Genomic DNA, 15,911 nt, shown 5'->3' with positions numbered 1-15,911 from the left:
AATAGGTCTGCTTCCATGAATCAGGAAGTAGAAGCTGTGCAGATTTAATTTAGGATTTTTATCAGCTGTATCAAAGAAATGTTTTTTGTTTGAAGGTTATTATGCTACTGTTTATCTTTTAGAGCAGAGAAGACGTTCTGAGTTCAGGTCTGCTTTAAATGCAGTTACCTTGATAACGCTTGGCTTATTAGACCTAAAGTTCTCTTCAGTGGCATCTTGTTGTCCATTGGCATGTGAAGCATCTCTTCTGCAAATGACTGTGCTGTCACTGGTTTGTAGAGAGCAGACTTCAAGTCCCACAAGTCTTTGCCTTTACTTTGTCTGAGGTCTGAGACAATTAGCTCCCTAGAGAAAAGAAAGGATAGACCATATAGGATCATGCTAGAATTGTCTGGTACCTACAGATAAATAGCAGTACACAAATACCAAAACCGTGGTTCATTCTGACCATCGAGCAAAAAAGATCTTTCCTATATCACACTGTACTGTAGAAGATTATTTCACTTACATTAGATTACACATTGACTTATTTTATCTATTTTCATTGTATTTTCTATATTATGCATGAGACTTCATTAGTGGCAACCCCATGCATCAAAAAGCCAAATGATGGTGTCAGGTTATGGATTTTTCCTTGGCCCACTCTGTTATTGCTGTGCTTGTATATGTCAGTTTTTATTACTGTGCACACTGAACTCCAATATTTAACCTGCCTTTGTTGGCTTTTTTTTTAGCCTATGCAGTCTGAATCTTCTAATGAACAGAGACATAAAGAAAGGAGACATCACAGAGAGGAAGATCAAGATGAGAATGTAGAACGAAGACACAAATCTGACCGGAAAGAAAGAGACGGGCGTGATTATGAGAGCACCAGGCATGCAGAGAGGGAAAAGAGAGAGAGAGAAGGCTATGCTGAGACTGACAGGCGTGCAGACAAAGAAAGAGGAGAGAGACGCAATAACTCTGAGAGTGACAGGCATGCAGGGAAGGAGAGGAGAGAGAAACGTGACCAAACAGAGAGTGACAGGCATGCAGAGAAGGAAAGGAGAGAGAAACGTGGCCAAACAGAGAGTGACAGGCATGCAGAGAAGGAAAAGAGAGATGGATATCCTAAGAGTGACAGACATGCTGAGAGGGAGAGGAGAGAGAGACGTGGCCACGCTGAGAGTGACAGGCATGCCGAGAAGGAGAGTAGAGAGAAACATGGCCACACGGAGAGTGACAGGCATGCCGAAAAGGAAAGGGGAGAGAAACGTGACCACGCAGAGAGTGACAGGTATGCCAAGAAGGAGAGAGAGGAGAAACGTGGCTTCACAGAGAGTGGAAGACATGCCGAAAAGGAGAGGGGAGAGAGACGTGGCCACACGGAGAGTGACAGGCATGCTGAGAAGGAGAGGAGAGAGAGACGTGGCTATCCTGAGGATGACAGGCATGCTGAGAAAGAGGGAAGAGAGAGACGTGGCTATCCTGAGGTTGACAGGCATGCTGAGAAGGAAAGGCGAGAGAGACGTGGCTATCCTGATGGTGACAGGCATGCCGAGAAGGAGAGGAGAGAGAAACAGAGGTATCCTGAAAGTGATCGACATCCAGACAAAGAGGGAGGACAGAAACGCAGTCACCATGAGAGTGACAGGCATGCAGACAGAGAGAGGGACCGTGTCCGAGACCATCATCGGGAGAAGGAAAAACCAAGAGACATGCACAGAACTGGGGAGAAAGAGAAGGACAATACTACTAAGGACTACGGCACAACTGACCTAAGCAGGGAGGAAAGGAAGATTAGAGAGAGTGTGGGTAAGAAAAAATATCGTAGACTTCTTACTGGTTTCTAAGGGGCCTATTTACAGTATCTCAAAAAAGTGAGTACACCTATCACATTTTTGTAATTTTTTTTCAGACCATTTTATGGGACAACACTAAAGATATGACTCTTTGATTTGATGAAAAGCAGTCAGTGTACAGCTTGTATAACATCGTTAATTTGCTGTCCCATAAAAATAACTCAACACACAATTTCTAAACCGCTGACAACAAAAGTGTGTACATTAAAATTTCTGCTCAATTAGACATTTTCCCTCGCTGGGGTCATGTTACTTGTTAGATTTACACAGTCTCAGGTGTGAATGGGGAGCAGGTATGTTAAATTTGGTGTTATTGTTCTCACACTCTCATACTGGTCGCTGGAAGTTCAACATGACATCTTATGGCTGAGAACTCTCTGGGGATTAAAACAAATATATATTGTTGCTCTATATAAAGATGGCCTAGACTATAAGAAGATTGCTATCACCTGAAATCCAAGCTAGCTGCACCACAGTGGCCAAGGCCACACAGCAGTTTAACAAGACAGGTTCCACTCAGAACAGGCCTCGCCATGGTCGACCAAAGAGGTTGAGTGAAAAGTACAAAGACAAGTAGGTCTTGTCTACCGTCAAGCATGGTGGTGGGAGTATTATGATTTTGTGCAGCTAGAGTGCTGCTAGCACTGGTGAGCTACAGTTCATTGAGGGAACCATGAATGCCAACGTACTGTGACATACTGAAATGGAGCATGATCCCCTCCCTACAGAAACTGGGCCGCATGATGAGCATGCTAATGACCCTAAACACACCTACAAGATGACCACTGCCTTGCGAAAGAAACTGAGGGTAAAGGTATGCGTCTGGCCAAGCATGTCTCCAGACTTAAACCCATTGAGCATATATTGGGCATCCGTAAAATGAAGGTGGAAGAGCACAAGGTTTCTAATATCTACCATCTTTGGGATGTTGTCATTTTGGAGAGGAAGAGGATTCCATAGGCAACCTGTGAAGCTCTAGTGAACTCCAGGCAGTGCTAGAAAATAATGGTGGGCACACAAAATATTCTCTTTGGACACAATTTTTCACTTCTATTGACAGCGGTTTAGACATCAATGGCTGTGTGTTGAGTTATTTTGATGGAATAGCATATACACACTGTTAAATAAGCTGTACGTGGACTACGTTACATTGTATCAAAGTGTCATATCTTCAGTGTTGTCCCATGAAAAGATACATTTTTTTGTTAATAAAAATGTGAAAGGTGTACTCACTTTTGTGAGATGTTGTATAAATAAGTGGCGATCTGATTAATTTGTATTTTTGTAGTAATTAATTTGGATGATTACTGTAACTTAAAATCTAATGATTGTCCTCCTGGCATATACTGTATTTTGGGACCACCTGACCATAAGATCCAGTTAGGTTTAGAGGACAAAAAACCAGGGGAAAAAATATACTAAACCCGGGTGCCTTCATGGTGCGGGGATGTCTTGTGGAACGTTTCCCCCCAAGCTGTCTCTATTTAAGCTGCACTTAGCTAAAGTAAGCCCTACTGCCACTCCAGATACAGTAACCCCCACCTACACTAATCTCCACTGCCCCCGCAGCTACAATAACCCCCAGTGTCCCCCAGCCACACTAATACCCAGATTTCTCCTTATGGTAATCCGGCTTGGCCACCAGCATAACCCATACCTGAGGCATTATGGCGACATTGTTCTGGCACCCAAATACCTAGCTTTGCAAAATCCTATTTAATAAAATGTTTAACTCACCTGCCGCAGTCTCCATAATTCAGCAGAGGCAAATGAGATCTCCAGTAATGGTTTAGGCATGTGACCCTCGGGAATCAGGAGCAGAGTTCTCATCACCAGAACACCTGAACCATACAGCATGCTAGGGGTTTATTCAGTCCACCCTGTATGCATGTTGGCTGCTTACCCCAACTGTTGGCCATGCAGGTGTGTCCCAGGATCTCTGTAGGTGAACTGCTTCCATTAGGAGGTGTTCTATCTACTCCATGCTCTAGGGGAGGGTATTCCAGAGTCTTGTAGGCAGGAATGAGAAGAGGTGACCAGAGAAGTAGACAGGATAACATTGTTAGTAGAACGGAGATTGCATGTAGGATGGTATCTGGAAATAAGTTCTTATTTAAAATGAATCAGTCAGAAACCCCTACAATAGAAACTAAGCACATACATAGGGGTAACATTCTGTGAAAAATGTATGCCAAATCAATGAGTAGTTTCAGGAATATAAATAGCTGCGTTTACACTGAAGTCACAACATTTTCTGTAGGGGTTGGTCAATAGTCTGGCCTCCTCTACCTTCTAAGCTTCTTTGTTGGCTCTTAAATTAGATGCATGGCATCATCGGTCGCTTGCCTTGCACAGGAGCTCAATTCGTATTACTTCCATTTTACTTAAAGGGACCCCGAGCAGTGCAGAAACTATGGAAAGATGCATATCATTTTAAAGCTCTCTTTCTCCTCTTTCCAATGATAAACCGCCGCCCTACGCCTTTTAGTTTTCTCTATTTTCGCGATTGAAATTGCCGCTGCCGCAATTTCAATCGCGAACATAGAGAAAACTAAAAGGCGTAGGGCGACGATTTATGTGTCGCCAGAAAGAGGAGAAAGAGAGCTTTAAAATGATATCCATCTTTCCAAGTTACATTGTATTACACAGGGCGACTTTTTCCTAAAGTCAGCAGCTCTATTCTGCTGAATGGAGCTGCTGATACTAGGGAAAGTGTCGTCCTGTGTAATACAAGTAACTATGGAAAGATGAATATCATTTTAAAGCTCTCTTTCTGGCGACACCTAAATCGTCGCCCTACACCTTTTAGTTTTCTCTATTTTCGCGATTGAAATCTCGGCCGCGCCCATTTCAATCACGAAAATAGCGAAAATTAAAAGGCGTAGGGTGGTGGTTGATATATCATTGGAAAGAGGAGAAAGAGAGCTTTAAAATGATATGCATCTTTCCATAGTTTCTGCACCGCTCGGTGTCCCTTTAACTGATTACATGTGTCAGTATGCCTGAATTTACTCAAATTTTGATATGTAGGTTTCAATGAAAGTTTTTTTTCCCTGATATCTGTAGTAGACAGATAAATAACAAATTTTGCCTCTGTGTGCCCAGGGAATAAATACACTTCACCCGGGGCAGCACGGTGGCGTAGTGGATAGCTCTCTTGCCTTACATCACTGAGTCCCCGGGTTTGTATCCCAGCCAGGGCACTACCTGCATAGAGTTTGTATGTTCTCCCTGTGTGGGTTTCCTCCGGGCACTCTAGTTTCCTCCCTCATCCCAAAAACATACAGATAAGTTAATTGGCTTTCCCCTAAATTCGCTCTATGCCATGATACATACACTACACCATAAATACATAGACATATGACCTTGGTAGGGATTAGATTGTGAGCCCCTCTGAGGGACAGTAAAGTGACAAGACAATATACTCTGCACAGTGATGCGGAGTATGTTGGTGCTATATAAATACTAAATAATAATAATTACCTAGCCAGCCTGCAAGAACATAATGTGCAATGCTTTCAGAGGCCTGCAACAATCAGTACCATTGTTTACATGTGACTAGGAGAGTGACGCACAGTGCTGATAAGGTGTAAATTGTCAATGGGAAATTGATGCCAGAGTACATACATATGGGCAAATATTTCTGCTCTGAAGAGGTGAAGTCTTGCATGAAAAACATAAGTGTTTCTTTGCATTATGGTAATGCACGTGTAGGTTCCCTCCAGAGCATAGAGCACATGCGCAGACATAGTGGCCAACACGCACAAAGGTTCCCGCCCGAGGATGTTTCGCTGTCTTGTTTCATTCAGTGTATTCATGCAGGTTTTGTGATCAGGAAGCACAGGATCGGATATGAGTACAGAGGGGCGTAACTAGAAATCACTGAGGCCCCCCTGCGAAACTTTGGATGGGTGTGTACACAAGGCCCTGCTGAATAGGGACTGTCTACAAATTTTTGTCTGCAAAACTTCGTATGATTACTTATCAGAAGCTGAGCAGATGCAGTCAATTGTGCAGAGAGCAGAAGGTTTTCTCTATCCTTGACCTTAGTTGTCAGTTTCTCAGGACGGGCCCACCTGTGGCTTCTGGGCCCCCCTGCGGCTGCATCCCTTGCAAGGTCTATTGGTATGCCCCTGTGGGAACAGATGCTTGTAGGCCATGAATGTACTATTGAAAAGTTTTTCTAAAAATAAGTTGTCAGTTTTGAGTCTGGCTGCATAGCAGGCAGTACTGTTAATTTATTTCAAGGGTTTTATTTTACAATAATTGTTTTCTTAGAAAAAACCACACACAGAAGCGATGACCGAGAAAGACGACATCAGGAAAAGCGTGAAAAAGAAAGGAGGAAACAAAAGGTACATCTCATCTTCTTATGTCGCTTTTTTGCTCCACATCTGCAGTCCTAAATGTGTTTGGGAAGCAAGTTCTTAGTACCCCCCCCCCCCCCCCAAAAAAAAAAAACATTACAGAAATAGTTTATTTTATAAAATGATTGTGTTTGGGATGGATTGGTCATCCTTACAAGGTTTTATGGAGCCTTGAGATGTATCACCATCATAATGCATAGTGTAGCTCCCAACTGTCCCTGTTTCAGAGGGACAGTCCCTCTTTGGAAAGCAAATCCGCCTGTCCCACTTTCTTCCTCATTTTTCTCTCTTTCAAGACTGATGTACAGATCTGTGTTAATATATGTATTTTTCTAAACTAGATAACAATAACATTTCTATAGCACTTTTCTCCCATAGGACTCAAAGTGCTTAGGCCCTCTCAGATTCAGTAATTGGTAGTAGGAAGAAGTATTAACCACCCTGGCGTTCTATTAAGATCGCCAGGGCGGCTGCGGGAGGGTTTTTTTTAAATAAAAAAAAAAACTATTTCATGCAGCCAACTGAAAGTTGGCTGCATGAAAGCCCACTAGAGGGCGCTCCGGAGGCGTTCTTCCGATCGCCTCCGGCGCCCAGAATAAACAAGGAAGGCCGCAATGAGCGGCCTTCCTTGTTTTGCTTACATCGTCGCCATAGCGACGAGCGGAGTGATGTCATGGACGTCAGCCGACGTCCTGACGTCAGCCGCCTCCGATCCAGCCCTTAGCGCTGGCCGTAACTTTTTGTTCCGGCTACGCTGGGCTCAGGCGGCTGGGGGGACCCTCTTTCGCCGCTTCTCGCGGCGGATCGCCGCAGAGTGGCGGCGATCAGGCAGCACACGCGGCTGGCAAAGTGCCGGCTGCGTGTGCTGCTCTTTATTTGAAGAAAATCGGCCCAGCAGGGCCTGAGCGGCAGCCTCCGGCGGTGATGGACGAGCTGAGCTCGTCCATACCGCCCGGCTGGTTAACAGAGGATAAAATTATATTTCTGCATATGCCAAACCGAACAGGTGGGGTTTCAGTCTGGATTTAAACACATCTAGAGATGGAGCTGTCCTGATCTGATGAGGTAGGGAGTTCCATAATGTAGGAGCGGCATGACAGAAGGCTCTGTGACCAAATGTTTCCAGGTGGACTCTGGGCATGACCAGATTATTAGAATTTGTGGATCTGAGATTGCAGGAATTGCTACGCAGCTGCAACATTTCTTTCATGTTTCTAGTGCCCAGATTATGTAGTGATTTAAATGTCAGTAGGATCCTCCATTTTATAGGTAGCCAGGACCAGTTTTGTGTGGCAGTGACGGGGTTGGTGGGTTACATAGTTACATACAGTGGTGTGAAAAACTATTTGCCCCCTTCCTGTTTTCTTATTCTTTTGCATGTTTGTCACACTTAAATGTTTCTGCTCATCAAAAACCGTTAACTATTAGTCAAAGATAACATAACTGAACACAAAATGCAGTTTTAAATGATGGTTTTTATTATTTAGTGAGAAAAATAACTCAAAACCTACATGGCCCTGTGTGAAAAAGAAATTGCCCCCTGAACCTAATAACTGGTTGGGCCACCCTTAGCAGCAATAACTGCAATCAAGCGTTTGCGATAACTTGCAACGAGTTTTTACAGCGCTCTGAAGGAATTTTGGCCCACTCATCTTTGCAGAATTGTTGTAATTCAGCTTTATTTGAGGGTTTTCTAGCATGAACCGCCTTTGTAAGGTCATGCCACAACATCTCAATAGGATTCAGGTCAGGACTTTGACTAGGTCACTCCAAAGTCTTCATTTTGTTTTTCTTCAGCCATTCAGAGGTGGATTTGCTGGTGTGTTTTGGGTCATTGTCCTGCTGCAGCACCCAAGATCGCTTCAGCTTGAGTTGACAAACAGATGGCCGGACATTCTCCTTCAGGATTTTTTGGTAGACAGTAGAATTCATGGTTCCATCTATCACAGCAAGGCTTCCAGGTCCTGAAGCAGCAAAACAACCCCAGACCATCACACTACCACCACCATATTTTACTGTTGGTATGATGTTCTTTTGCTGAAATGCTGTGTTACTTCTACGCCAGATGTAACGGGACACGCACCTTACAAAAAGTTCAACTTTTGTCTCGTCGGTCCACAAGGTATTTTCCCAAAAGTCTTGCCAATCATTGAGATGTTTTTTTAGCAAAATTGAGACGAGCCTTAATGTTCTTTTTGCTTAAAAGTGGTTTGCGCCTTGGATATCTGCCATGCAGACCGTTTTTGCCCAGTCTCTTTCTTATGGTGGAGTCATGAACAATGACCTTAATTGAGGCAAGTGAGGCCTGCAGTTCTTTAGATGTTGTCCTGGGGTCTTTTGTGGCCTCTCGGATGAGTTTTCTCTGCGCTCTTGGGGTAATTTTGGTCGGCCAGCCACTCCTGGGAAGGTTCATCACTGTTCCATGTTTTTGCCATTTGTGGATAATGGCTCTCACTGTGGTTCGCTGGAGTCCCAAAGCTTTAGAAATGGCTTTATAACCTTTACCAGACTGATAGATCTCAATTACAGTACTTTGTTCTCATTTATTCCTGAATTTCTTTGGATCTTGGCATGATGTCTAGCTTTTGAGGTGCTTTTGGTCTACTTCTCTGTGTCAGATAGCTCCTATTTAAGTGATTTCTTGATTGAAACAGGTGTGGCAGTAATTAGGCCTGGGGGTGACTACAGAAATTGAACTCAGGTGTGATAAACCACAGTTAAGTTATTTTTTAACAAGGGGGGCAATCACTTTTTCACACAGGGCCATGTAGATTTGGAGTTTTTTTTTCTCACTAAATAATAAAAACCATCATTTAAAACTGCATTTTGTGTCCAATATGTTATCTTTAACTAATAGTTAACGGTTTTTGATGAGCAGAAACATTTAAGTGTGACAAACATGCAAAAGAATAAGAAATCAGGAAGGGGGCAAATAGTTTTTCACACCACTGTAGTTACATAGTTATTTTGGTTGAAAAAAGACATACGTCCATCAAGTACAACTCCAGCCCATCCCCCACATACCCCTGTTGATCCAGAGGAGGGCGAAAAAACCCCCACAAGGCATGGTCCAATTAGCCCCAAAAGGGAAAAATTCCTTCCCGACTCCAGATGGCAATCAGATAAAATCCCTGGATCAACATCATTAGGCATAACCTAGTAATTGTAGCCATGGATGTCTTTCAAAGCAAGGAAAGCATCTAAACCCCCTTTAAATGCAGGTATAGAGTTTGCCATAACGACTTCCTGTGGCAATGCATTCCACATCTTAATCACTCTTACTGTAAAGAACCCTTTCCTAAATAAATGGCTAAAATGTTTTTCCTCCATGCGCAGATCATGTCCTCTAGTCCTTTGAGAAGGCCTAGGGACAAAAAGCTCATACGCCAAGCTATTATATTGCCCTCTGATGTATTTATACATGTTAATTAGATCTCCTCTAAGGCGTCTTTTCTCTAGACTAAATAAACCCAGTTTATCTAACCTTTCTTGGTAAGCGAGACCTTCCATCCCACGTATCAATTTTGTAGCTCGTCTCTGCACCTGCTCTAAAACTGCAATATCTTTTTTGTAATGTGGTGCCCAAAACTGAATTCCATATTCCAGATGTGGCCTTACTAGAGAGTTAAAAAGGGGCAATATTATGCTAGCATTTCGAGTTTTTATTTCCCTTTTAATGCATCCCAAAATTTTGTTAGCTTTAGCTGCAGAGGCTTGGCATTGAGTACGATTATTTAACTTGTTGTCGATGAGTACTCCTAAGTCTTTCTCCAAGTTTGATGTCCCCAACTGTATCCCATTTATTTTGTATGGTGCTAGACCATTGGTACGACCAAAATGCATGACTTTACATTTGTCAACATTGAATTTCATCTGCCATGTATGTGTCCATATAGCCATCCTATCCAGATCCTGTTGCAATATGACACTATCTTCCTGAGAGTTGATGATTCTGCACAATTTTGTATCATCTGCAAAAATAGCAACATTGCTCACTACTGCATCTACTAGGTCATTAATAAATAAATTGAAGAGCACTGGACCCAGTACAGACCCCTGTGGGACCCCACTGCTAACAGTCTCCCATTTTGAGTACGATCCATTGACCACAACTCTTTGTTTTCTGTCCATTAGCCAGTTCCCTATCCATGAACACAGACTCTTCCCCAGTCCTTGCATCCTCAACTTTTGCACCAGACTTTTGTGTGGAACAGTGTCGAAGGCCTTTGCAAAGTCCAAGTATATCACATCTACAGCATTCCCAATATCCATATTAGCATTCACTACCTCATAAAGGCTGAGCATGTTAGTCAAACAGGACCTGTCTTTAGTAAACCCATGTTGATGCTGAGAAATAAGATTATTTTCTACTATGAAGTCAGTTAAAAGCTGTAGGTAGTACTAGTCCTTGTTTGGAAGGCCACTGTACAGAGCATTACAATAGTCCAGTCGGGATGTAATGAAGGCATGAACTAATGTTGGCAATTCTGGGGGATGAGGTGCCTGATTTTTGCAATGTTGGTCTGAATGATAAAACTACATCATGTGACTAGAGGAGGGGCAGGGGCGTAATTTAAAGTGTACCTCTTCCTTATTTCAAAAAGTTCCTTTCTCTATTTATCTCATATACTGTATATAATAAGGACCTTTTTCTACTACATTGAGAAAACATCCCAGCACACTGTCAGTTTAACTGCGCTGCTGCTTGCCTTGAGCACTGCAGAATTGCAGCTGGCTGGGACTTCTAGTGAATTCCTGTACAGCCATCTCCGCAGCGCACAAATGCTTTTTTGGCTTTGTGCTTTAGCGAATCACTCTCAATAAGTAGCTGTAATCGCTAATTAGGCATTTAGTGCTGTGCCCAGCGTTGGCTAATATTCATCTGGATTTCTGTGTACTTTTGCTCTTTTATTTGAAATCTGCCTTTCTAAATCAGGACGTACTGGGATAACCTCATGTTTTTTTTTTTGTTTTTTTTAAAGACTGATGAATTCGAAGATGGAAACATCCGGCATCTGAAACGCAGGGAGGATGTAAGTAGCCAAGACAGTGACAAGGAGAGGAGGAGGAGTGACCAGAAGCACAGTAGGGAGTCTGATAGGGAGAAGAGGCATAGCAGACGTGAGAAAGGGTTGAACGAGGACACAGAAGTGAGGCCTGCAGAAGTCTCTGTACAAAACACAGACAGGCGGAAAGAAAAATACTCACAGGAGCATTCACAGAGTGAAAACAAGGAGGGGAGACCCAGAGACAAGACAGGGCAGGAGGCACCCGAAAGAAGGAATGTGGATATTGAGGTACAGTCTGGTTACATATATCATGATTTGCAATGCACTCAGTTTTATGCATTACACATACACCCAGGGCTGGATTTACCATAAGGCACTGTAGACACATGCCTACAGGCGCCTGATGATGGAAAGGTGGCTCACTATCCTCCCCAAATGCCTCCTCCTATGCAGAGTCCCAGGCAAAGTGAAAATGAGAGCTCTTGGCACTCCACTGACGAGATCTCCCTTCAGCCAGGGGCACCTCTAGCTACCTAATACTTGGGGGAACTTCTAGCTACGTACACTGGGCAAGGGTAGTAAAGGAGAAGTGACAGCTGAGACAACCAGCACACTTGCTGTGCCGTTCAGCGGGTGTTTGAAGGTTCATGGTTGGTTAAGTCTAGGGTGCCGGAACATCTGTGCCTATAGCCTACTGTGATGTAAATCCGGGCCTCCATACACCACTTTTGCAGCCATCCGGGTTTGCAAAACTGTTTTCCTGTGGGATGTCAGATGCAGCTTGTTTAGACTGCATAGCAGTCTGTAAGCTGTCCAAACTCCTCCCCTTATCCCATCATCACCCACATGAGATAGTAAGGGAGAAGCTGGAGAGGGGGAGACCAGTCAGTCTTTCACTGTGAACACAAAGCAGTTCCTGGCTTTTAGGAAGATGCTGGGAGAGTGTAAGAAGCGCTAAAAGCTTCATAACATGGTGAACAGAGAGGAACTGATGACTTGTGGTGCTGCAGTGGGAGGAGGTGGGCTGGGTCAGGTGATTTACTTTGTGCTCTGCTGGCAATAAGAAGCTACTGGTTGATGCTGAGCAAGAACTTTACTGCAAAAAGGTATAGGTTCATGATACTGCTTATTTGTAGACAATAGGAAGAAGACCCATCATGCTGTTTATTTGTGAATTTTTAACTTAAAGGAATACTGTAGGGGGTCGGGGGAAAATGAGTTGAACTTACCCGGGGCTTCTAACGGTCCCCCGCAGACATCCTGCGCCCGCGCCTCCGGTTCACTTCTGGAATTTCCGACTTTAAAGTCAGAAAACCACTGCGCCTGCGTTGCCATGTCCTCAATCCCGCTGATGTCACCAGGAGCGTACTGCGCAGACACAGACCATACTGGGATTGTGCTATACATTCCTGGTGACATCAGCGGGATCAAGGACACGGCAACGCATGCGCAGTGGTTTTCTGACTTTAAAGTCGGAAATTCCAGAAGTGAACCGGAGGCGGGGCCGGAGCATCGGTGAGTGGCTGCGCGGGCACAGGATGTCTGCGGAGGACCATTAGAAGCCCCGGGTAAGTTCAACTCATTTTCCCCCGACCCCCCTACAGTATTCCTTTAACGGACAGCTGTGACTTTAATAAAATAAAATAAAAAAAATCAGATACTTGCATCAGGAGAGGGAAGCCTATGAATGCTAATTAGGCTTCCCCTGTCTTCCTCTGCCCTTGTGAATGATGCCGCCCAACGGGGATCAGGAACCGATCCCTCGAGTGACCTCTCTGGACCGGGTTGTACCGACCCATAGTTAGCCTGCAGGCTGACTACATGCTGTGGTTCAATGTAAGGAGGGCTAATGGAGCGGAGCAAGCGTAACATCATACAGTGGAGGAGGACAAAGCAATTGGCTGTCGCTTGGCTGAGTTAATCCACCTGGCGGATCGCTGGCTGAGCGGTGGTTGGGTGCCATTGTACACACTGGATTATTGGTTGAGGTGATCATTATCGGCTATCTCGACTGACTTTTATCTAGCATGTGTACAGGGCTTTAGAGCCATTATTCTCTCTCTAGTACAGGCTTTCTGAAGCCTGTTCCTTGAGTACTCAGCAGGGGTTCCTTGGCATTTTCCCCCATCGTGGGGGAAAATATGATAGAGCACATTTAAATAGGGGGTACTGTAAAAACAAGCACTAAATCAGGGGTCAAAATAATAACGAGCACATTAATAAAAGCACTAGGATAAGGAGACGGTATAATAAGGGGCACTGTATTAGGGGGTAGTGAAATAAACAGCCACGCCTACTTTTAAAGGGACTCCGAGCAGTGCTGAAACTATGGAAAGATGCATATCATTTTAAAGCTCTCTTTCTCCTCTTTCCGATGATATATAAACCGCTGCCCTACGCCTTTTAGTTTTCGATATTTTTGCGATTGAAATTGCCGCGGCCGCGATTTCAATCGCGAAAATAAAGAAAACTAAAAGGCGTAGGGCAACGATTTAGGTGTCGCCAGAAAGAGGAGAAAGAGAGCTTCAAAATGATATCCATCTTTCCATAGTTACATTGTATTACACAGGCCGACTTTTTCTGCTGAATGGAGCTGCTGACACTGGGGAAAGTGTCGTCCTGTGTAATACAAGTAACTATGGAAAGATGGATATCATTTTAAAGCTCCCTTTCTCCTCTTTCTGGCGACACCTAAATCGTCACTCTACGCCTTTTAGTTTTCTTTATTTTTGCGATTGAAATTGTGGAGCTTTAAAATGATATGCATCTTTCCATAGTTTCTGCACTGCTCGGAGTCCCTTTAAAGAGACTCTCTGAAGCTAGATTAAAAATAGTTTTTTTCCCTTATATTCATGTGAGGCATGTTTGCCCCTGCTAAAACGCCGCTATCCCACGGCAGAACGAGGGGTCTTTACCCCCCAAATCCCCTCCGTGGTGCCCGGGGAGCGCTTCCTGTAGAGGCAGAGCTTTCAGCAGCAGCTTAGCCTCTACACGCGTCTATCAGCGCATATCTCCGCCTCTCCTCCGCCCCTCTCAGTCTTCCTTCACTGAGAGGAGCAGGGGGGGAGGCGGAGATCCGCTGGCTGATAGACGCGCATGGAGGCAGAGCTACAGCCGAAAGCTCTGCCTCCTTGAGAAGCAAAATCCACGACCAAGAAAGTCGTGGATTTTGCAGGGGGGATTTGGGGGGTAAAGACCCCTCGTTCTGCCGCGGGATAGCGGCGTTTTAGCAGGGGCAAACATGCCTCAGATGAATATAAGGTAAAAAGCCATTTTTAATCTGACTTCAGAGTCTCTTTAAGGTCCATGCCTCTTGCAAAATAAATGCAGGGGTTCCTTGAGATCCAAAGATTATTTTCAGGGTTCCTCTAGGGTAAAAAAGTTGAGAAAGGCTGCTCTAGTAGAACAGAGTCCATCAGAGACACTCCAGAGAACCCACTACAAAGTCGGACAGTAGTGGTGAGAATGTAATGGTGTCTTGGCTTTCTGGAAACAGCTCTGTTTGCTGCAGTTATTAGTTTTCAACCTCATGCAACTCGCACATTTTTACAATGAACTCTAGCAGCCTAATGATGCCCTAAAAGCATCTTGTCTGGCAAATGTCAGGCTGACTGAGGCCTGGAGAAGAGGCTGGCTGCCAAGTAATTGCTCACCTATGTTCCCTCCTGAGAGTCGGAGCCTCTGCCTTTGGAAGTAATTGCAGTGGAGGAATCGGTCCTGTGAAGTCCAGAGGTAGCCTTGCCAGATAAGCACTATGCGGTCGGAGCGGTTTTCTTTGATTGACACTCAGAATGAATGCTAAAACAAGCCGTGGCAATTTATTCCCTACTTTGCATGGCTTCAGCTCACTCTTCTGTATTTTACATCCCGTCATACCGCACAGCAGCATAAACATTTATCCAAAGAGATGAAAGCTTTTCTCAGGGCCTGGAAACCACTTAAATCACCCACTCAGCGCTAAACTGTAGAGAAAAGGAAGGTTGTGGGGTTGTCCTGCAAGTGTTTTCAACTGAGTTCTGGGCATGTACAGTATATAAAAAAATAGATTGCTGATACCTGTGCCCCCACCCTCCAGAAGCAGGCGAATAGTGTGCCTGGTAATTTGGGAACTGTTTTTTATCTTTTCCTGACTAGCTGGGATATGTTGCTTGGCTACAATATGTTAACTGGGTGCAAATCCTTGCACAATCTGGGCCCTGGATACCTGAAGGACCGGCTGAAACTGCATCCCCCCCCCCATCTTAGATCAAAATGATCTAATAACTTGGTCACCCCCAGAGTGAACATCAAAACCTTTGGAGACAGAGTCTTCTGTCATGCTGCCCCTATAATTTGGAACTCCCTGCCACACCCTATCAGGACATCTCCATCCCTGGAAGCATTTTAGTCCAAACTGAAAAGCTACCTGTTTAGTTCGGAATTTATAACAACACCTGACTATTTCCTGTAACACAGTCCAGCCTGCAACCATGTTTTGATCTGAGACATGTACTCTATATGTGCTTTGAGTCCTATGGAAATGGAAGAAAAGAGCTTTACTTATGTCATTGTAATGTATTATTGTATTGCTGTGCCAAATGCTGGAGCCCAATTGATGTACTGTAGCTGAGCATCAGTGCCTAAATCAAACACATGGGAACAGAGATGATGGAACATGAGCATCTGCAATATTTTAGGAGGAACACAGTTGGAGG

The 15,911-nt window shown here is 44.2% G+C and overlaps 1 protein-coding gene across 2 annotated transcripts in view; it reads left to right on the top strand.

The window, feature by feature from the left end:
- Nucleotides 1–15,911, top strand: part of DYNC2I1 (dynein 2 intermediate chain 1) — a 119,124-nt gene that overhangs the window by 26,880 nt on the left and 76,333 nt on the right. The window contains exons 3-5 of one of the 2 annotated variants that reach the window (XM_068235842.1): nt 735–1,794; nt 6,120–6,196; nt 11,191–11,241. In XM_068235842.1, the coding sequence (XP_068091943.1) occupies nt 735–1,794; nt 6,120–6,196; nt 11,191–11,241 (1,188 nt within the window). Of the gene's footprint in view, nt 1–734; nt 1,795–6,119; nt 6,197–11,190; nt 11,506–15,911 lie in introns of both variants that reach the window. The other variant, XM_068235841.1, reaches the window with a different exon arrangement.

Source organism: Hyperolius riggenbachi, chromosome 5 (genome assembly GCF_040937935.1).
Source record: "Hyperolius riggenbachi isolate aHypRig1 chromosome 5, aHypRig1.pri, whole genome shotgun sequence".
Classification (NCBI taxonomy): domain Eukaryota; kingdom Metazoa; phylum Chordata; class Amphibia; order Anura; family Hyperoliidae; genus Hyperolius; species Hyperolius riggenbachi.
Note: the sequence above shows the minus strand (reverse complement) of the source record. Positions and strands in the feature narration are given on the sequence as shown.